The following is a 21960-nucleotide window of genomic DNA, read 5'->3' as shown; positions in this document are numbered from 1 at the left end:
CCCTCAGGGGGATATGAACCTGGATTAAATGCAGTTCTGTGCATGTGGAAACATCTGAAGGTATGAGATAAACGGATGCCCTTCCACACCCAGGAACAACAGCCCTTTGAGGCTTTACCTTTTCTGCACGATCAAGTTGATGTTCCTCAGGGCAACATACTGAACTTCAGGCTCTCCAGACAGCAGGGTAACCAGAGGAGGGGCGAGTTTCTTTAGCAGCATGTTGTAATAGTCAGAGTCCTTGGGTAAAAGCTCCAGGAACTTCATCAAGACTTTCACTGCTGATAGCACCACCGCCGAGTTGGCATGAGACAGCCGAGGGGTCACCCGTTCACAAATACTAGAGACAGAGGAGTATGAGAGGGTTCGCATTTATTTCAGGGTATCGAACATTTCAGATCTTATCTGTATTTAAGAAATTGTATGCGATTCATATTGAGACAAGGAGCTGAAGACAGCTTCTTCAGGCAATTCAGGCACTTCTTTGGTTTTATTTATAAAGAACAGACAAAAATCCTGCTTTCCTGAACACAGCAGGAAGCAAATAAAAATGACTTCTCACACAGCTTCAACTTTCTCTCCTGTCACACTTAGCTCAGAAACTCTCCCAGCTCTCAGCATCACAGTCCCAATGCATGTTCAGTTATTAGCTTTCTCTGTCTTTGCCTCATGGTATTCTCTCCTACTTCTGTGATCTCATCTGTCACTTATGAACACAGCTTTAACACAACAGCTACCAGAAAAACACTATCTCCCATATAATCCTTTGGGGGTGATAGACACTTCTGGCTTGCTTGGGGGTTGCTGCCATTTCAACCATTTGTTTCTGCAAGAAAAGGTTTCTGTTACTTTGAAGGGATAGGGAAAGAATGACCCAAATATCCTCCCAAGTCTCAGCTTCACCACTTGCCTCAGTGGATGCTATAACCAGTAACATCCTAGACAACCCACCCTAGGCAGAAAGGAAGTTCGGGTTCATATGGTCTTTCTTACAGCATCTGTCAAGTTTTTTCCCACCCCCTCCTGCATATTGCTAACCCAGAACAGTCTTATTCCCATCTGTGCCTCCCTAAAGTTTCTTTCTCTGAAAGATTTGCTTTCAGCCACCCTGGAGGGGAGGGGAGGGGAGGCAGCATGGCTAAATGAAGAGCGCGTGAATCTGGAAATCAGTCCAGAGGGGACAGTCCCCAGCTGCCACTGCTCAAGGTCACCTGGCAGGCCCAGCTGGCTTCATATCCCCGTGCCTCAGTTTCTCCATGCACAAGGGTAATGACACCAGCCTTCCTGCAACACTACATAAAACTAGATGCTTTCATTCTCCTCTCTGAAAAAAAGGCAGGCTCTTACGATCAGGGCTCTAGGAGCCAAACTCCACACAAAGGAGTAAGAGTAGTTACTGCCCATCCAGTCTTATACACCACTCTTTAGAGGAATGAAATAGGAGGAACTGGGACGTGTTCACAGTTGTTCAAACTAGCAGTCCTGTTCTGACAAAGGATAATACAGGCCTGGCACCCTGGGGAATCTCTGCAGGTTTCTAGCACTCATTAACAGCTGCTTTCTGGCACAGGATCTTAGAGCACAAGGCATGGTGGGGAGAGAAAGAAAGAAAGAAAGAAAGGAAGAAAAAAAAAAAAGAGAGTCAGCAAGACTACTAGCAGGCTTTTTTTTTCCTCTTCTTCCTCCACCCCTTAAAAAAAAAAAAAAGCGGATTATCTGTTCTGTCTCAAAAAAAAGACTCACTGAAGAAACCCTCTGAAACAAAAGAGGCCTGTCCAGAACTTTTCATGGGGGATCGTGTCCTTCCTCCCCTTATTTACATGAAATATAGCAAGTTTGAGAATTCCCCAGCTCCAAGTAATTTTCCTTGCTGGTTCCTTGTTCCCCTAGGGACATAATCTGACTTTTTGTGATTTCAGACACAGATCAGGAGGAGGCCTAAAGTGCAGGAATACACACCTCGTTACTTAAATAAAGGTCTTTGTATGCAGCTTTAGCCATTGCAGCTAAAGGTATAAGTAAAAGTGTGATTTCGGAGTGATAAAAAAAATTCATTCTTTATTTTCTGTTCTACGATACCACAGACTAGCTTTCAGTTGGAAAAAATATTCTAGTCTCGGACCTAAAGCATTATGGAAAACACTTCTGTGAAGAAGCTCCCACACCTATAAGGGCTTCTTGCCTCTTGACATAGCAAAGCCAGATTTGAAAGCTCCGCTTTAAAACAGAAAAATCCTCCAAACAGTGCTTCTAGATAGGTTGGCCGTTGTTATCGTTTTGGACTGATCCCTTCTTAGCAATACCAGTTCCCATAAGATCTACCCTTTTAAGGGAAAAGGTAAGAAACACGTACACAAACACCAGCAGGAACAAACATACCTCTGAGCTTCGCGATCATCTTTGGGATTGTAGTTGGACAGACAGTCCAGGATGAAGATCTGGCCCCACTCTGTGCACTCATTTAAAGCCGTCAGTAGCTTGTTAATGTTCTGAGGGTTCAAATCCAGCAGGTTGCTGTTGGGATGCGATTCACTGATCTCAGACAAGGCAGCGACAGCATTTGCTACCACCTTGGAGAAGAAAAGACAAGGAGATGCATTCTTCACTAGCACGTCATTGGTGGCGTAGTGGGGATTAACCTGGGCTTAGCATGGGTTACAGAGGGGAAACATGGAGATCCTGGCTCACTATCAACTACGCAGCAGCAGCCACGTCAGTCATCAGAGCCTTCGGGGACCCAATACAACCCCACAAACAACTTGGACAGCCCAACGCTTGACTGTAATCTTGCTATTTACTCTTTGCTGAAATAAGAAGAGTCTCTCAGGGAGGAAGGGCAAGAATAGCAGCACAGCTGGAGATAGCTGCTGACAAACCTGGGAAACATTCAAAAGCCAGCATGGGTGTGAAGAGCATTTCTCTAGAGAAATTCCAACCTGAAAGTATTTTTGTCAAAGATAAACAAAAGGCTCCACTGGACAGCACTGGGGTCTGGGCCCAAGACCTTAGAAGAGGCAGTACTTCCAGAGCCATTGCCCCTGAGGAACCTAGAGATGGCATCAGAGCATGTCCCCATGGAACAAGCAGAATATTTCACCTTCCTGCAGGCTCCAGACTTCCACTCTGGCTAGCTTCGAGTAAGCCTCATCTCCCCCCAGCTTCCACAAGATGCTCACCTAACTAATATAGTCAAGGTCTCAAAGCTACCAGTCACCCCACTCGTTCAGGGATGGATGCCTCTTGCTCAATTTCCCCTTGGCAGACCCACGTCACACGGCTCAACACAACTGAAGACATGAGAACTGTCTCCTTTGCACCAAAGGATGCCAGACACCAGGCCTTTAGCTCCATGGAGATTCCACCAGGTCACCCAGTTCGAAAGCAAACAGCTTCCTAAAACAGCTTCTCCTGCTAAATTCTTAACAAGACATATCTCAATTCCAGGTTGTCTCCATAGCATCCATTTGTCTGCTAGGTACTTTGGGGAGCCCTGTTAAAGCAAGCACTGCAACACAACTCGTCACTGAAAATATTCTTGCTGTATTTAAGACTGTATAAGGTCTTCCCTTTTCTAAGTACGGATGACAGGAAGACATGGAGAGGAGGTCAAGAGTCCAGCTTGACAAAACTGAGAAGTGGGAGTGCAACACAAATTTCTAATTCCTACTTCCATGCTCAAATTCAACAGTTATTTTAACAGATGACGTGAAGATTTCTAAAATAGAGGAGTTGCAGAATATATAGACATAAATAGAAGATTTGCAGAATATAGAGACAAAAAAATCTTTTATTGGTTTAAACACACAATAAGTAAAACAGGGCTTTAAGCCCAAATCTGACACATAAAATATATACTCTAATAAAAGTCATTTTCTGGATGTATTTTATGATGTACATCATATGACCAGCCCAACTGCCAGTGCAAACCTGCTAAAATGAAGATTTCTGGCATTATTTTCTGTGCGATTAATGCAAAGAAACACCTTATCTAAAATCTTCTGATTCTTTGGATGACTAAAGAGGTTTTCAATGCAGTACACTGTAAACAAGAACAGTGCGACCAAGAAATTTTCTGCATTGTTCCCATCACTGCTTGTCATTAAGCCAATATATTCCAAAGTCACTGCTCAAGCAGAGCAATGTTGATTGTTTTGCATTTCACACCTAGAGGTCAGAGATAGTATTTTGATCCAAGATTTTATGAATTTCATTAGCTGAATGAGCCTTCTGTCACTGAAATCATTAGCAATCAGAACTGCTGTCTTCCTGCACTGCTTTAATGAGTAACTTATTAAGATTGCTGCTTATTCTTTCCATTATTTAATTTGCCTAATTCCAGAATGGTTAATGTGACACTCAGCATAAAATTGAAGTAAAAGACAGTTTTAATTTCATTAAACTTTGGAAATCTGGAAGCGAAGACAAGCCATAAAAGCAACTCAGAATTTTGAAGCCATTATGAAAAAGTACTTATTGAAAAGAAGTCTGGGGGGAAACATTTTGAAAAAAAAAAAGTGAGAGTCAAAGCACCACAGACAGTGACCCAATAACTGTACTAAGAAAAAAGAGAGAGGAATTTTGGCAAATTAACTCAAGCTGCCAGGCACTACCTTAGTTGTAGTCATTAGGCCATGTGAGTACTCCAAGCCCTGTCCCCTCCAAACCTGACTGCAAGTGAGGTCTTACTTTTGCAGGCTCTTTTCAGGAACCAGCAAGGCAATACAGACACAAGCATCCAAGACAAAGCTGAGGAGCGGACACCAAAGCACAACCCACTAGATCAAGTGTACGTTAGATACTCATTAAAAACATTCATAAGAAAAGAGCACGAGATGGCAAGATGCAGTCAGATCGCTCAGTGTATGGGCTATGGTCTCCTTGGGCTTTAGAGAACAAGGGCTGGAAGGGGTGGTCCTGCAGGAGGTGGCAGCTCACTTCTGCCAGACTGGCTGGGAAAGGTAGACTCAAAGACCACAGCTACAGCTGGTCCTTGCTTCTTACCTTAGAGGAACAGCACTGCTGCCAACTTGGAGACAAGATGGTAAACAAGGCAAAAGGGGATGGGGACATACCTTCAACAAAGTTTAAGCAACACTGATTTTAAAAAAAGTACTTGCTGGCAATTCACACTGAACATATTGATATATTATGGTATGCCAACAAAAATAATTTAGCATCTTCAAGGCTTTTTACACGCTGCAGCAGCACAGTTGAAATGAAAACAGATTTCAGGAACCAGTCCAACATAAACACTGGTTCAAGTACGCACGCTCACCTCTCTTCATTGGCGCTGCCACTGGCTTCATTACAAGACAGGAACATAGAGCAGTATGAAGCAGCCACTGCATGGTTTCACTCCAGTACACAAATATTCCCATTTTGCTGACAGCTCTCACTAAGTGATAGCTCAGGCGATACGCAAACAAAGACTGAAGGGTGGTCCACATTTCAGGATATTCAGGGTTATCAGTCAGGTTTAAAAAAGTCCATTCAGAACCCAGTTAACCCCAACTCCAGCATGACATCACAGGGTTAACCAATTGGTACACTTTGGCAGTCCTGTACATGCCATTAGCAATATTTAGAAAGAAATAATGCCATAAGAAGTAGCAACATGTTGAAGCCAATGGATGTTGGTAACAAGACTTGGACAAAGAAAATTATGACTTCAAGGCTAAATCTTAAGTCTTCAACTCAGCTGGTATTTCTTCCTTAACAAAGTCTAGCTGCATTAAACAGCAAGTAAAAGACACAAAGTGATAAAACAAGTTACACAGCAGTTTCTCTTTACCTTGACAGTATACAGCAACAACAATGTATTTGTTGGGGGAATAYGTTAAAAGTAAAGCTAAAGCATCTGGTATAGGACAAAATTAAAAAGCCAGACCAGGGAACCAGAGAAGTTTCACAACTAAGGCCAGAGCTTGGCTGAGAAAAAAAGCTACACGTAAGAGCTTCTTTTGCAGACTGAAAATGTTTTCTGCTTTTCAAAATATGTAACAGGCTCAGTGTGATGAGAAACCAGCTGAGAGCTGAATGACTTTTAATTCACAGATTGGAAGAGGAGACAAAAAAGGACAAGGAACTAACCTCCAGCAAGTTCCCAGAAATAATGAAAAACAGGTCAACCCACTAGCCCCGTACCTGTGAGTCAAAAGAATTAATGAACAGAAACAACCTTAAAGAAAAAAAAAACCCTTAACCTTGCAAATTAATACCACACTTATATCCAAATGCATCATGACCCAAACCTGAGACAAAGTTAATGAAGTAAACAATATGTAAATCACCATTTTCTTGGAAAAAAATGTAAAAAAAAAAAAAAAAAGTAATTGAATGAATACCGTATATTATATAACCACTTAATAAAAATGTGTATATAGGGAATTATGCATGGTGAAATGCCTCACATAGCTTAAAGACAGCATTCTTAATTGCAAGTCAATACCTACCAACCAATGAAAATCAGCCTAAAAAAATAACTAGAAAGTACAAATGCAGAACAGATTGAAGATTATAATAATAATAATAACAACAACAACAACAACCACCAGAGCTCCCTGGCTTGCTGATTTAAATCAATTCACCCTGGGTACATTTCAACATTATTCAAATGCAGTCACAGCAACATTGCTTTAGAGCCCAGTTGAGCTGAATGACAATAAACCTGCTTTTTGGCTGGAACTTCCCCAAAAACTGAGATTCTCAGAAGTGTCACTGGGATATGGGTAATTAAGCCTCACAAGCTCTTAAAAAAAAGTAGTTATAACTATGTTACAAATTTAACAAAAAACCCAAAATGAAAAAAACCTCAACATTGTTAAATCCATCTACAGACAAACCCTCTGCAGCCAGAGAGCAGATCCAGCCTCATGGAAAGTTGCAGAGGTAGGAATGCAGATTTGCCAGTTATTCCTTCTGGCAGCTCAAACCTTTAGCTCAGAGCAAATGGCATAAAATACATTAACAAGGAGGAAAGGGGGTGGGTGAAAACCTGAGTGTCTGTCTATCAACCCACATGGAAAAGCTGGGGAGGGGGGCAGGAGGGGAGCTAGGCAGTTCTAGAACACCAAACGGTCAAAGCAATTGGATTATTTTGCCAGCATCCCAGGCTAATTGGAAATCAAACCAAGTGTGCAATGCAGTTAATGAAATACAATGTTCTGCTGCTTAAAACAGGACCCTTCCACTTGCCATCCCACTAAAATGAAGAGGAAATGGAGAAAAAGAGGAAAAATTAAGAGGAGCTGCAGAAAGGCAGCCATCACCACATACTAGAGGCTGCTCTCCTTGAGGGAGCCAGGCACCAGGCGCCGTTTTGAGTGCCCATGGCGCGTTCGTTTCATTAAGCACAGAGTCACCCAGATGCGATATGAGGGCATCTGCACGGATGCACATTTTACAGGGTCACTCACATTCACAGCCACAGACAGTGCTTGTGCTTGAAAGGTCCCTAACAAGTACCAAAAAAGACAAGCTCGCTCACCTGGGTATAAGAACCCTACTTCATACAAATGTTGTAGGTTCTTCTATTCATATTAAATGCATCTTTTCTCTACAAACACTCCTTTCACTTTGCTTTCCTAGGAACAGTCTACAAACTCCTAAAATGGGACAAGCAGCCAAGTCAGAGAGCCTGTAAAAACCTCTGATACCGCTGATGCATGCAATGCGTGCACAGCTTTAAATTAAAACTCTGGGAGACTAACTCATCCCTGGTCCAAGTACAGTCTTGGGAAGTAACAGCTCAACAGTTTATCCTTAATTCTGATAGATTTCCAGGGCTCTGGGTAAGTCATTCATCTTCCACTACTTTCATTCCAGGAAATTGTACTTCAGTGCCTAAAACTCTAGAACCAAAGTGCTGGATAAGTGATCAGTACGTGACTGGGTCCTGAAAAAAGACCTCCTGCTTGCTTTTTGCAACAGTGGGGTGAATTTATTTGCAGGAGGTGATGGCAAAACATTATGCATCCCATGGCATGCTTGCCCAAACTGGTTTTGGCACTCTTGTGCTCCTACTAGGTGCTGCTGAAAAATGCCACTTTGTAGCAGACCAAAATACTGGTCCTGCTCTCAGATCCCTTGCAAAACCAGACTGTGTCCAGTACAAGACAGGAAACCATACTTCCTCCGATAGATTAGCTTCTTCTGGTAGGACAGCAAGAAGGCATACAGGGATGGCTCCAATACAAAGGGTTTCTCTTTGGTGCGACTGAGCCCCCAGTGCAGGAAACCAAGCTCTGCAGGAAGCCACTGAGGGTCTGCAACACCATATGCTTCCTCCCAGAAAGCACTGTGGTCTGAGCTCACTTCATCCCAGCCTGGCTACAACCTTTTTTTCCTCAGGATCAAGCACCTATCACATACTGGGAAGGTTTCTTTCCCAGCTTTCCAGTAAGGCCCTTAGCAATTTTCCTTGCAGAAGTTCTCACTGGCACCATCCAGTGGCGAACAGGGCACTATCTCTCATTCAGGCAGGCTATTTAGAAGTATGGCAGCAGCTAAACAGCATCAAAAACCTTATGTAGCCCTAAAGGGAGGGGAGAGGGAAAGCAGCAAGACATCATATCCACAGCATTTTGTGACAAATGGTGCTTGTCAATAGCTAGAAGTGTCTGTTCTGATTTAAAATGTAACATCTAGACACACGTTGACAAAATCCCACAGCATCCTGATTGATATTAGAGATCCTGGAATGATCTATTCGGCAAGACTAACGCTTTGGAAATTAGACACATACTGGTAGCAGTAATTGGAAAGCGACAGGCCTCTGATGGATGAATTTGTCAATTAAGCTTTATAAATGAGGGGTCTGCAAGGAGAGACTCTGCGGCGTCATGGGAATTCATGTATTATTGTACAAATGCATTGCATCTCTCTGCCAKGCTGCTAGTATTAAATAGATAGGGAAAAGCACAACTTCTACACAAACTGCTCAAGACCAACACCCCTCATCCATGGACCTACCAAAACAATCGGGTCCTGTGCACAGGCTTGAAATTCCCTCAGATCTGTTCAGGACGACAGCCTGGAAAACAACCAGCTACTTGGTAAGCCAGACACACACGAGTCTTTGTCTGGAGAAACACCCGGAGGAGCTCAGCCTGAAGCCTGAACAGGGCTCCTACAGGCAGAGCGCATGGGGTCGGAGCATGGCTAACCAGCAGCTCCACCATCTATTACAGACAGCAGCTCTCCCTTCTCCACCAGTTTAAGTCTTTGCAATCTAGCTGCTGCACCACAGCCACATAAGCTGGCTTCTAAACTCCCCTGATGTTCTCCGGTGTTGCCTAAGCATCCCAACACATACATTAACATAACCACTGTTTTGGACAGCTATCCCTGCCCTGCCTTTCAYTTCCATCTCGCTACCTCCAGGGGTCTGCTTACTTTGCAAACAGTATTGCTCTGCCTCCCGGGCAGCCTCGTGTAAACGGCACGAGTGCCCTGTAAAGAGTCCCAAAGCGAGGCCACTACGCTTCATCAGGCACTAAACAAAGCTCTCCTTCCCTGCAACACCGGGCAAGCACAGACTGCACCTGCTGATGCCCACAAACATTAGGTGTCTCCCAAAAGAAATTATCGGCTCTGCCAGCAGCACAAGCAGATTTTTACAGGAACACCACAGACATACGCATACCAGGATGGACTAGCTTGGGGCACTTCAAGCTACAGCCTTCATTCTGCAACACCGAGGCTGGAAAGGAAGAGCAACATTTCACAACTAGTGAGGCATCCAGGGTAGCCTGGGGGCAGCCCCATCACAGACTGATGACATACTGCACTGGCACAGCCCACGACTCCCAGTAATATTCAGCTCCATACTAGGGTGTGAATTTTAAAGTCCTTACAACCTTCATGAGCAGAAAGCACGAACTGCTCTGGGGGAGGTGGTTCACTCCTTGTGCTAGATAAGACATTAGCTGCAGAGGGAGAAAAAAAAACCACAACAGCTGTAAGAAGTTCAGGTTTCCCCACAAGAGACAAGTGCTTTCCTGCAGCTGTGAAGGTAACGTTCCACCCTCTGTTGTGCAGCAGAAGTCCCATAATCCAGACGATGCTTTCCAGAAAGTCTCGTTGGGACTTGGAGGACCACCAACAGTTTCTCAGCAAAGGCTTCATTTCTCAGCTTTATTACACAAACAAAGAAGGATAAAATTCCTGTGAAGTACTCAGGGAAGGGCAGCCCAGCAGATAAGAGCTGTTGCTGTTTCTAAACAGACTCATATTTTAGGATATGGTCTCAGATAGACATACAGCTTGCCAGCAAGTAGGAAAGGAACAAAATGAGGACCTTCTCCCTCTATAAGGTCATCCAACAAGCCCCAACATACATCCTGAAGTTCTGACTGGCAAAAGGAATAAGGGGCTTGTAGCCACACTAGGAGAGAGAACAAGAAAGTATGGTGATATATATCAGCAGGTTTGTAGCCTAGTCCATGAGCTATGGAAATGCCATACTGCTGGAGGGGACTCTAATTAAATCAGGGTGGACTTAGCCACCTCTAGTTGTCAGAGCTCAGCAGACTCTGTTCTCAGTGCAAGTTATTAAATGCTTAAACAAAAAAGAAAAAAAAACACAACAACAAAAACCCAGGCACAGTGAAAGAATCTAACTATATATTCCATGCACTTGGTGTGTTTACTAATCAACTTACGTGATCGCACTTTACTCCATATTGATACTCCACATTGATAAGGGCATTCCTCCCAATAAACAGGGATGTACCTGACGGTGTTAAACGTGACATTATCTGGACACCATATAAATGGTACGTCTACACAGCCCATGAAAACACAACAGCAAAACAGCCACCCCGTGAAAGCTTTGATCCAGGCAGCACTGGACGTCATAGTGACAAAGCAGCGGCACAGAACAGCAAAGGCAGTTTGAGCTTGCCAAGGAGGCCAAGCGCAGGATCTGGCTGCTAACCCGCTTTTGTTATCTGTGTTATTGTATTCACGGCTATTGTTATCTGCGCTAGCCAGATTTAAAGCTAAATACAGCTATGCCTCCCCACACTGGTCTCATCACCATTTTACAGACATACCCAGACCGCACACAGTTATCACAGGCACTTCCACAGGAAGTTCACATGGGCCCAGTCTGCTGGAAAATCTCTCTACTCAAATGAGAAGTCACTAGAAAAAAAATATAAGTCTTTCAGTAGAAATGGATGACAAGTTATAGCTAATTTTATTCCTGAACCACGTTTCCTTATTGCTGTGAAGAAAGAGAAATAATGCAATTYTTCCCGATAGAAGTGGCCTTGGAGAAAAACATCTTCAAGAAAAAATAGAGATTTTGCAAACACATTTACTTTTGTTATCAATTTACATCTGGGAGAATACAAAGATCTGTGTGTGGGGCAAGGTGAGAAAAAGGTGGGAGACTGAACAGTATCCTTTTGGGATGATCACACTGAACTCCTCTCACAAGCCATGTGCTTTTGGCACATGGGTGACCTAGTCGAACGAGGACACTATTTGGTTAGGGATGGGAGAAGGGTGGGCAGAACGGGAAAGCCCTTATCCCAGAAAACTTGCAATTCAAGCCTCCCTGTCAGGTAGGCATCTATGTAGCAATTGCTGCCAGAGGTTTCAATCATCCAGTCCATTCCATCTCCCCGCAAGCTATGCCTGCGCCCTGCAAGGAGCACTTTGTTATTTGCTTAAGAACAGACAAATAAACAAATGAAAAGATCTTGCAGGCTGCTGTTGGCATTCAGAGCTGCCTTGTTTTAACAACTTGAGGAGAATCGCTTTTCCTCAAGTTTTCACCTCTCGGTCTTTTGACACCAACTGAACTGAACTCATGTGGAGAACACAGGTAGACTGACCACATAATTATTCTATTACCCTAAGGGGTCAAGGAGCGAAAATCAAGATCAAGGAGAGAGAAAGGTTCTGCCATTCAAGTATTAAAAGACCAGTACGGCTTAAGATGGATTTCCACTTGTGTTTTTCCACTAATATTTACATTCCTGAGGAAAACCAAGAAGTGCAGTGATAAAAGCCAGAGGAGAACTAGTTACAAAATAAGGTGTCTAACTAAACAGATCGGGTTTTGCTTTAAACTGCTGCCATCTCGTGGTCTTGCTGTTCATCACCAGGGCTCGGAGTCTGCAATAATCCAGTGATGAGCGGATCAGTCCCTCATTAGGGACTGGGGACAAGACCAAAACTTCAAAGAGCCTCTGGCCATTGACAGCTGTGTAACAGATCTGCCCTTCTCACTTCCCTATTACCTACCAGGAATGCTGGGTGTGAAAGGTGTTCTACAGCAATCTGCTATCCTGTGAACCAGGACTATGGAAAAATCCTAGGATATCATACTGAAATTGTATTTTGTTTGAACAACATGAGGATCAGGAGGAGGACATGCTTCCTGAGTTGCACTGTCTTGAAGTTACCAGCAAGAAAAGCCCCTTAGGGTAAGTCCAAAGCGCACTGAAAGTCTGAAGCAGCCAGGCCTGAGCTTTATATTCATCCCAACTTGGTTCTGCAGAGCTTCGCACAAGGAAATGCGGAGCAACAAGGGAGAAGAGTCTGCCTTAAGACAGGCCTGGGAAGAAATGAGGGTTCCCTTTAGGGGAAAAACTCTTTAGCAGATCCCAAGTGACAAAGGGCAGCCACATGTTCTTTGGGACCATCTGTAAAATGAGATTAAAGGCCCCATCCACAATCAGGCTTCCACAGTGTAACTACCCATTAACTGAGCCATGCCTTTGTGTGTGTTGTTGGCCCACTGCCTGTGCAAGGTAAGATATCTCAGGCATTCAGCTGACACACAGTAAGCCACTAACCCATCTGATAACTCATCACATATATGACTCATTCTCCATTAAAAACAATTAGAAGTTTGAGTTAATTCACACGGGAGAAACTGCAAAGCTACCACAGTGATACTGCATAACAAGCTGGTGAACTAGCAGACTCAGGTTTTGGTCCTTTAATCACAACTAGAGCAAGCCCATCCGGAAGGATGCAATGCTACACAGGATGCAATCCTGTTCAAAATATCACTGGATCACTGTAGTTGAATTAATGACAGACCCTGGCAACCAAAAGCCCAGAAAAGGGAAAACACCTTGTTTTCTGCACATGCAGCACCTTAATAGAACTCCACAGCAATGCCCTTAATATCCCAAATCTCCAACATCTGTGTGATTCTATGATAATATATTAGTTTAAAAAAATAAAATAAATCCCATGTTTCTATCAATATCATCCCCAACTTACTGCTGGACACCTTTACGATGAGGGTGATTTGGGCTGGTAGAAACATGCACCTTGATCTCTGTACAATTACAAGGCAATCAGCAAGCCACAGCTGGAGTTGTTATTCTAGACAGCACCCAGCTTGAATAGTTAGTGCTTGCTCACATACCAGAGGTAGCCAATTATAAAATCATAATAAAACCCTTCTTGAAGGCTATTTTTCAACAGGAGTTTTCTAGCTCCTGCCTAAAATCCTCATTTCCCAGGTGAGAGACTAAGTGAGGATTTCCAATCTAAAAAACATTCTGCTTCATTAAGTGTCTGATGTTGCCTATTTCCACAAGTCACCAAAACAAGATTTATAATAATAACATGAATGAATCTAGATAACAGGTTGTAATAAGTTTGATGCACCATTTACAGAGAAATATGCAGTAGGGATAGATGTATCTGTACCATTCTTTTCATTATCCTTCTTTTGGTTTAATTACTGATACATACATTTGCTTAATAAGAGCTTCCAGGCAGGACTGCGTTCCACCTGATCAGGGAGAAATAGCTTACTAAATACTAGTTTGCACAAAAACATAAGTTATTTGGCAAACATAACTCCTGGTTATCAGCAACACCCACTTGAATTTCCCACAGAGAAAGCAGCAGTGAGCTGGACAGTTTGACTAGGAAGATGAGTCTTTCAACCTTCGGTCAGGGTGGACAACAACTGCACTTTTGAGGCAATGACTGTGCCACAAAGCCACAAATTTCAAAGGTGACTGAAGCAATAAACTTACCAGAAGGAATGTCCTTATCTACTAAGGAACTGTAACCAGATTAAATACTGAATAAAGTTAGCAGTTGTTAGAGCCCCAAAACTGATAAAAACTCTCCCCATCTGCCCTTAAAAAGCAAGAACATAATGCCCTGTCTACAGTAAAACCTGGGAAATCAGTATATGGAACACCTGCCACACGATTCTCCCAGAGCCTGCAGATCTAAAAACAAGCCACAGGCCTCTCCTCTTCACCACTATCACTGTTCCAAATCGCCTTCTCCCTGCTGTGAGACCTCGCCTGCAGGTAGAGCAGATAGGTATTACATGAGGCAGGTACTGTGATCCCGTTGAGTTTCAGTAGCTGTAGAGCTGCAATTGATTACAACAGCCACAGAGGCTTTGCTGTCCCAGTCCATCCTCRTTACCACCAGGGAGCTCATTAGTCGTACTGATGTTTTATTAGGAATCCCTAGGCTAGTTTTGGTGGTTTATTTAGCAAATGGGGCATACACTGCCCTTCCATATTTCTCCCCTTCTCTCCATCCATTTATGTTAGTACTTAAGCTAACGTGCTTTCGAAATAGGTACCATTGCTCTCAGAACAGCCGACGGTTCATTTACCAAAAGTTAGTTCTTGAGATCAGCGAGCAGAAAGGGCAGACAAAACCTTATTAATTTCTCCTCAAATACTGCCTTTCTTCAGCCAGAGCTCCTCAACTCACATCCACATGGCTGTAATCAGCAGAAGAAAGTTAAGAAGTTGGAACCAAGCCTAGGAGAAGCACAGGTTATATTACTGTCCACGGTACACTCCACTGTTGCCTGTAAGCCAGGGAAGGTCAGGGGCCAGTGATTAAGTGAAACTAAAGCAGCCCAGTCAAGTACTTTCAGAGGCTGTAAGACATACTCATCATCAAATTTAAAAAAGCAGGTGTTCTCCTTATGCCTCAAAATCGCCTAGACAGAGAGAGCATCTCCAAGTAGTCATCAATATTCATGCAGAAGCCTGGCATAATAAATTCAGGGAGGCACGCAAAGAGAACAGCTTGCAAAAGAGTCTGATACCAGAGGCAATAGGTGCCTATATCTTCTGGTTGGCACCACTTCTCACAGACATGTTCCTGTGAAAGCCAGACACCTTCAGTTTTACTGTCTCTAAAAAGCCACAAGAAAAGCAATCAGCAGCCTTCACTTTCCTACTAAAGGGGATGGTATCTCACCACCTGCACTTGACTTATTCAGAACTGCCCAAAGACAGTTATAACAGGTCAGCAATTTGCTTTTTGTAGCTTGATTCACGGACCATACAAAGAGCTGTTAGACCTATTCTAATAATGCTAAATGATGTCTTTAAGCTGAGTCAATCAGATCTGTGCTCTAAAAGAAATACAAAGGAGCAATCACATCCTTACACTACGAGTTAAACCAAGTTACAGAAATATTCTTTCTTGCTAGAGTTACACTGATATCCGTATGCTCACTGGATGCTGGTAGATCATAGGAAAAATATTGACTAAAAGATTATGCAGTGTGGCACTTCAATCTATTGTCCACCATCCTTTAATTACAAATTAATAGTGGAAGAAGCCTGGCATGGAAATAGACCATCACCCTTGATGACGTACTGATTTAGTAGGTAATTTACCCCTGTGAAAGTCTAGGAAGGCTCTTGATCTCCACCTCTGCTCTGACAATTAATTTAACTTTATTAAAAACATAAGCATTGATTTTCTACAGTCATTATACGCTCATTCCAAGAAGAGCCAAAGTGTGCAGAAGACAACATCTATGAGCTGTAGCATCAAAAAGAGCATTCCTCACTCTGCTCTTTTGACTCATCTGACCAGGAAGTGAAACTTTTGCTGCAGCACTCAAGACAGCATCCAAACAGCGAAAAGCTCAAACAGATTTAAGAATAGAAGCCACTTCTCTTCAGGAAATAACTGTTCTCTAACCAATACATTCATCGGGGTGCATCAGTTGCAACTAAAAAACCTTCTCATTTCTGATTACCTGTGCATTACAAACACAGGCAATGTGTTGGAAGGACATATACGTTACCATGGGATTGGAGTCTGCAATCAGGTCACGCAGAGAATCCAGGAATCCTTGGTCTTCCACCATCTGGGCATTGATGTCATGCAGCTTTGCCACACAGACAGCTGCAGTCTTTCGTACATAAGGATCTTCATCCTTCAGACACTTGCGAAGAGGCTCACACAAATACTCTGTGATCTTATCCACCCTGATGCATCCCATCGTACGGACTGCAAGAGCACGGATCAGAGGGTTTGGATCTTCACAGTCCTGCAAGAGGGAAGGAGAACATCTGTTCTTATGCCAAACGAAAGGTCTTCTCTCTGAYTACACACTAGAAAAGGGCATTTATTTCCGATCAGGGATAAAAGGTGGAATTACTGGTTCACAGAAACATTCTATACCATCTCAAAATGTTTTCAGGCTATAATAGCTTGCAAAATAGTAAAACTGTGATCTCAGTGCCCCTTGGCTGATCACAAGCAAAGCTTCTTTCAACACAACCCAGCAGTCAAACCTAAAGTACAGCTAAGCTAGAGAGGTGTCTCTCACCACCCAAAGGCTAGCCACAGGCAGCTTTCAGACAGAATGAAATGCTGGTTTCTAGCCTTTCTGGTTTAAAGGAGCATTAGAATACAATGGAAAAAGTCAGCAATTAAACACAATGCAACAGTCATCGAGGCCAATTTCGCACAGGCCATCAGATCTAGACACAAGCATCCCTTACATTTGCAACACACGAAACACTACCCAAAAGCATCTCAGTCTAGAAGTGCTTTTCTCATGAGAAAAGCAAGCAGAAATGAATATAACACTTCTTATCCTTCAGACATATCTAGTTTTCATACAACTACTTAAAAAATTAAGTAGCTTTTACAGCTAAACAGCTATCACATCCAATCCATCTATGTCTCAGCAAAATTCCTCCAAATTCAACTTATAAAAGGATGGAGGCAGAATGACCCACAAAAGCATAAGGCACACTTACCTTTCACCGTTTAATTTTTCTATAACTGTAAAACACCTGAATGCATCAATTTTAAAGCATATGAGCGAAGTGACATATCTTACCAATGCATTCAACACCTTGAGCTGTGAATTGCATGTGAAATGCTGAGTTAGCATAGACTAGTGCCAACACTTTCTCTTTACTAACACTTGTCCCTCATCTTGGCTGAAGGGACATCAGACATTTCCTTCCAGGGAAAAGCAAGGAGCTGGAAATTATCAGGTCTGTTTGTTAGTCCATTCTAACAGAATTACATTTTGAAGATATGATGTACAAGAATATTCTTCCCAAAAGCCTACAGATGGAGGTAGGGGCATCTTCTTTACCCAGAAGAGCAGGCCACTCCCAGCCTAGGTACCCCTCACCTCTTTCAGCCTCAGCCACCACACTAGAAGCTTAAAACATGATCAGATTTCCCAGTTTCTAGGAATTTGTCAAGGTCTAAGAGGAGTTTCAAACTTTTTCTAAGCATTGGATTTTAACTTACATAATGTGGGACTGAAATAACATTTCCCAGATAAGGAGAGGCAATTTGATAACACAGTTAAAGGCCATACAGGGATCAGGCTGTTATTCTCCTCTGAACTGTCTTTCAGTTTCACCAGCCAGTGCCGAGGCATTCAAAGAAGTGCATATCCATATGACACAGATACTACAAAGGCTGAAAGATGAAGAATATACATTCTCTTGTCCAAGGACAGAAGCTGGTCTTCAACGATGGTTAGTAAAACAACAGAGGCAGCTTTTCCTGGAGCAGGCTCCCTCAGAATCACTTACAGGGGGACTTAAGTCACCTCTGCAGTAACTAACAGCAGCAAGTGAGAAATGAGACCTAGACTTGTTGGATTCAGCCAACTCCTGCAAGCCAGCTCATTTCCTGCTCCTCTGCAAGCACCCCCAACCCAGAGACTCACGTACAAAAGCAGAGATTACCAACAGCTCAGAAAGAGCTAATGGACAAAGGAGACAGGGTGACAGCCACAGCACCAGACCATTTTCTGATGAGCCTTAGGAGCAAGTTACCTTCACAAAGCTGTTGACAGCCATAATGGCCATATCCGGCTGACTTTTGGCATAGTTCATCAGATACAGGTACACCAGCTTCTTCAGCTCCAGGTTGTCTGTCTGCATGCAGTTCACAACATCTGGAAAGAGCGAGCTGGATAAGGTAGAGTGGAGCAAGAGGAGAGAAAAAGCAGTGAGATTACATTGTGAGCAAAGGGGTAGGAGGAATATCAAGGAAGCCAGGAAATCTGGAATTCCACTATAACTATTCCACAGCCTAATAAGAGGTCATTTTCCTCCCAAAACAGTCTGCAATGGATTTGATAATAGTTTAATCATTTAATCTCTTCTAAGGCTTTAATATAGGCCAGTGCCTGGAACAGGGAAAAATAAATGCAATTTCCTAAAACTGCTGTAATTGTGGAGTTCACCAAACAAGAAAACTCTGTCGTGCCAGCCTTGGAAATTAACCAACAACAAAACAAAGACGCTTAAAAAAATGTTTTGATGATGCAGGACAACTGATACACAATGAACCTGCCAAATTTCAGCCTAGTAAATTTTAAAGCAATTAGGAGATTAAATAGTGATAAACTGAGTTTCACTGAAATGTTAAGCAGCAATCTAAACAGCAGTGCAGAGGAAAGAAGAAAGTTGCACAGGACATCTGCAACTCTCAGGTATGCTGTAGAGATCTAAAGGTAAAGGTCAAGTGCTGCTGGCAAAAAATACATATATATATATTTTTTTCCTCCCTCCAGTTTATCTGTTCCTTCATTCCTCATCAAGTCATGATGCTAAATCTGCAACCTTGTATGAATTTCTCTGGCAACAGACCATACTGCCATGAATCCAGGATTATTGTGACTTTATGGCAGAATCCAGGAACAGGGGAAGCTGGAAGGGAGAAAGTGTTTGCTCAAGCAAGCCTCTCTGGTTGCCTCAAAGACAGCAAAAAATACTGGGACAGCTTTGCAGAAGGTAAATGCCCCTGTCCTTTAGCAACTGTGCTGCAATCTCAAAGGCCCAGTTTTAAAAAAGACTCAGTTTAAAAGGTACCCTTACCTCCAATGGCATAAAATCATTTAAAAGAAATGCCTGGAATTACCTTCCCAAAATTAAAAACCTCGACTAGCAAGCAGATCAGAAAACATTGTCTATAATGACATCTAAAAATGGTTGAATTCTGGAAGGATTTTTTAAATAAGAAGTGCTAACAGGCACCTAGCTAAGCTGGCACTGAGAAACTCGTTTTCTTTTGCTTTCTGTAACAGAAAGGAGCTCAAAAAACCTGTTAATCAAGCACAGCTAAACCAGGACACAGCCAGCCTCACTACCCAGCTCACTGAGATGAAGAACCTGGATCCTGGGACATAGTGTCTCCTTTCTCCCTGTTGGGGAACCTTCCAGAGAGATGCGTGCCTCTCACACCTCACTTAGGAGTCCAAGGAGAACTGGAGCTACTACAGGTGAAAGAAAAGCAGCTTTTACCTGACATCCTTCCCCACAGTCATGGCTGCAATAACCTTTTTTACAGCTTCTTTCCTCTTCTCTTTCTTTTCATTATTGAGTTCTGCCTTCAGTTCAAAAATCTCTCCTGGAAGAAGAGAAAACAGACTGAGACTCTTGGAAAAAGAAGGGCTGGATATAGGTATAGCTTGGAAGTGACCCAAATTCCTGCAGATGATTTGTGAGATTATGGAATGGGCTGGGGGTGGGGGGAGGCGTAAGGGAGGGAAGGGGAAGGAGAAGGAAGACCAATGCTTTTTCAATAGGTAAAAAAATAATCTTTGACTGACATACAAACACAGACCTGAGTGCGATCAGAAATTAGGAAATTATCCATGAGGAATTATCCAGTTACAAAAAGAATGAAATGAAATGTATTCAAACTTTCTCCCCACCCTATGTACACATCCCCAAACTCTTCTGCCTGTGGTTACTGAAGCATCCTACACTGGCTACATGATGACAGAATTATTTCCCTTGAAAAACTAGAAAACCAAACTCACTTTGTGGTTTGCAAGGTTTAGGCTGAAAAACAAGGTTCTCCTCAAACAAGGAAGAAAAAGCAGTCTGCAGAGTTAACCTGCCTGACCATTTGCAAAGAAGTCCTGATAAACTCCCAGGGATGGGGGKTTTTTTTTCCCCTTTTTCAGTCTGCTGCTCTCATGAAATTGGTACACTAACATGTAGAAGCTGTGATACTTTATGGAGAACATGGTTCAAGAAGTAAAGCTGAGACACTCTGAGAATGATGTGGACTATACCTTGTTAAATAAAGAAAAAGAAAAATAAAAAAGAATTTTACAAGAACTACTCTACATGCTGTAGCTCTCCCACTTCTAGAACATTAAACTGTCACTGTAGTGTCTGTTTCTCAGTGGCAACTATCATATAACCAGGAAAAAAAGATATTTGGAGACACCAGAATAGTGCCTGTAAGAAAAACTAACTCAGCTAGGAGTTTGCCCAGACTTTTCTGCTTTTGCTCATCATTGCTTGGCTTCCTGCAAGTACAATGAGAAAAGAGCAGAATGACAGACTGCAGTGTAACACAGAYGCCGTGGGATGCAGCAGCAGAAACAGGGAAGCATGAATTTAGTCCAGTAGAATAACTTTCTTCCAGGTTAAAAAGACAGAAGCGCTGCTAAAAAAGGCAGTAAGTAACGCAGCTCGCCTGGATGCTGAGGTGACTCTGCAGTAACAGAAGCAATCTTTTCTCTGCTAATAATTCTTCCAGTTATTATTGAGTGGAAAGTCAGCTCAGGCTGGATCACAAAAGTGGCAAAGTACATTTGCAATATAAAATAAGAAACACGTAAGACAGCTTATCAAGCCTGTTCCAGACAGAACAAGTGGTGTGAGAAGGATAACACTCCTAACAGGCAGACAGCTTCCCCAGGCAGGATGGGAAGCAGTATTCCCACTAGAAGCCACAGACTGGGAAAGACACATTACAAATACCAAAATATCTCCTACAAAGTACATTCTACCTCCCAATCTGATTCCTACACACCAATGCCACGTCTTCAGAGCAGCAATATTAATTGAAGAGCCTGGCTCAAAAAGACTAACAGCTACTTAGAACACAACAGAAGTCACTGTCTGAAGAGCACAGTGCAGTGACCACCTGCCTGASAAAGAGATGCAAGCGTTATTCACACCGAGATCGTGCCCTGGAGCTTAGCGGAGCCAGTAGCGGCAGCTGCAGCTTTCGTACCAAAGCTCAGTCAGTGCAGGTTGGCCTCTTGCAGTCATCCCAGAAAAATCTAGCTGCTGCTTTAGGACTGAACTTACAGAGAGAGGAGGTCCTTAGAAAGATGTAAACTGTGTATGCTTAATTCATGAGCTTCATTCTGAAGCTTAATGAAACAAATAGATCAGCACCGTATTTTTTTCCCCCACTGGTGAACATTCCTCAGAGGCATTCAGCTATTCTGAAAAGGAGAGGTAAAAGTTAACGTGAACCATTTTCCATATCTGTTGGAGAAAGGATGAGCAATATCATGTTTAAATTGCAGCCAATATGAGTTGGGATAAACAGTGGGGGTTTGGKTTTTTTTAGAATAGGTTAGAAAAAAAAATCTGCTTGGGCATTTTCAGTAGAACAAATCCTGCCCTGGAACATATGAATGGGTTAAATAGCCCTAAAGATCCCTTCCAATCCTATTTTATAAACCCAAGCTATTTCAGAAACACTTCAACTTTGAACAGCTGCTGCGGTTTGTCCTGAGGTGAAGCGACCACCACAGTTACAGCAAAGCCAAAGGAAAATCAAAGGGAGCATAGAGAAAACAAAGGAATTTCACTGCAGCTTTGGAGGAAGCAGCAAGAGGAAATCCATTACCTTTGCTACCGCTTGATGCAGATATATGTACACTTATAACAAATACTAATCTCTCTCAATCAA

The 21960-nt window shown here is 42.8% G+C and overlaps 1 protein-coding gene across 3 annotated transcripts in view; it reads right to left on the bottom strand.

Moving 5' to 3' along the window:
* Positions 1–21960, bottom strand: part of AP2B1 (adaptor related protein complex 2 subunit beta 1) — an 83039-nt gene that overhangs the window by 56605 nt on the left and 4474 nt on the right. For all 3 annotated transcript variants that reach the window (XM_026063620.1, XM_026063622.1, XM_026063621.1), the window contains exons 3-7: positions 19539–19644; positions 18066–18201; positions 16058–16303; positions 2380–2570; positions 119–340 (exon numbers count right to left, since the gene is read on the bottom strand). In XM_026063620.1, the coding sequence (XP_025919405.1) occupies positions 119–340; positions 2380–2570; positions 16058–16303; positions 18066–18201; positions 19539–19644 (901 nt within the window). The remainder of the gene's footprint in view (positions 1–118; positions 341–2379; positions 2571–16057; positions 16304–18065; positions 18202–19538; positions 19645–21960) is intronic.

Source organism: Apteryx rowi, unplaced genomic scaffold (genome assembly GCF_003343035.1).
Source record: "Apteryx rowi isolate R43461 unplaced genomic scaffold, aptRow1 scaffold_20, whole genome shotgun sequence".
Classification (NCBI taxonomy): Eukaryota; Metazoa; Chordata; class Aves; order Apterygiformes; family Apterygidae; genus Apteryx; species Apteryx rowi.
Note: the sequence above shows the minus strand (reverse complement) of the source record. Positions and strands in the feature narration are given on the sequence as shown.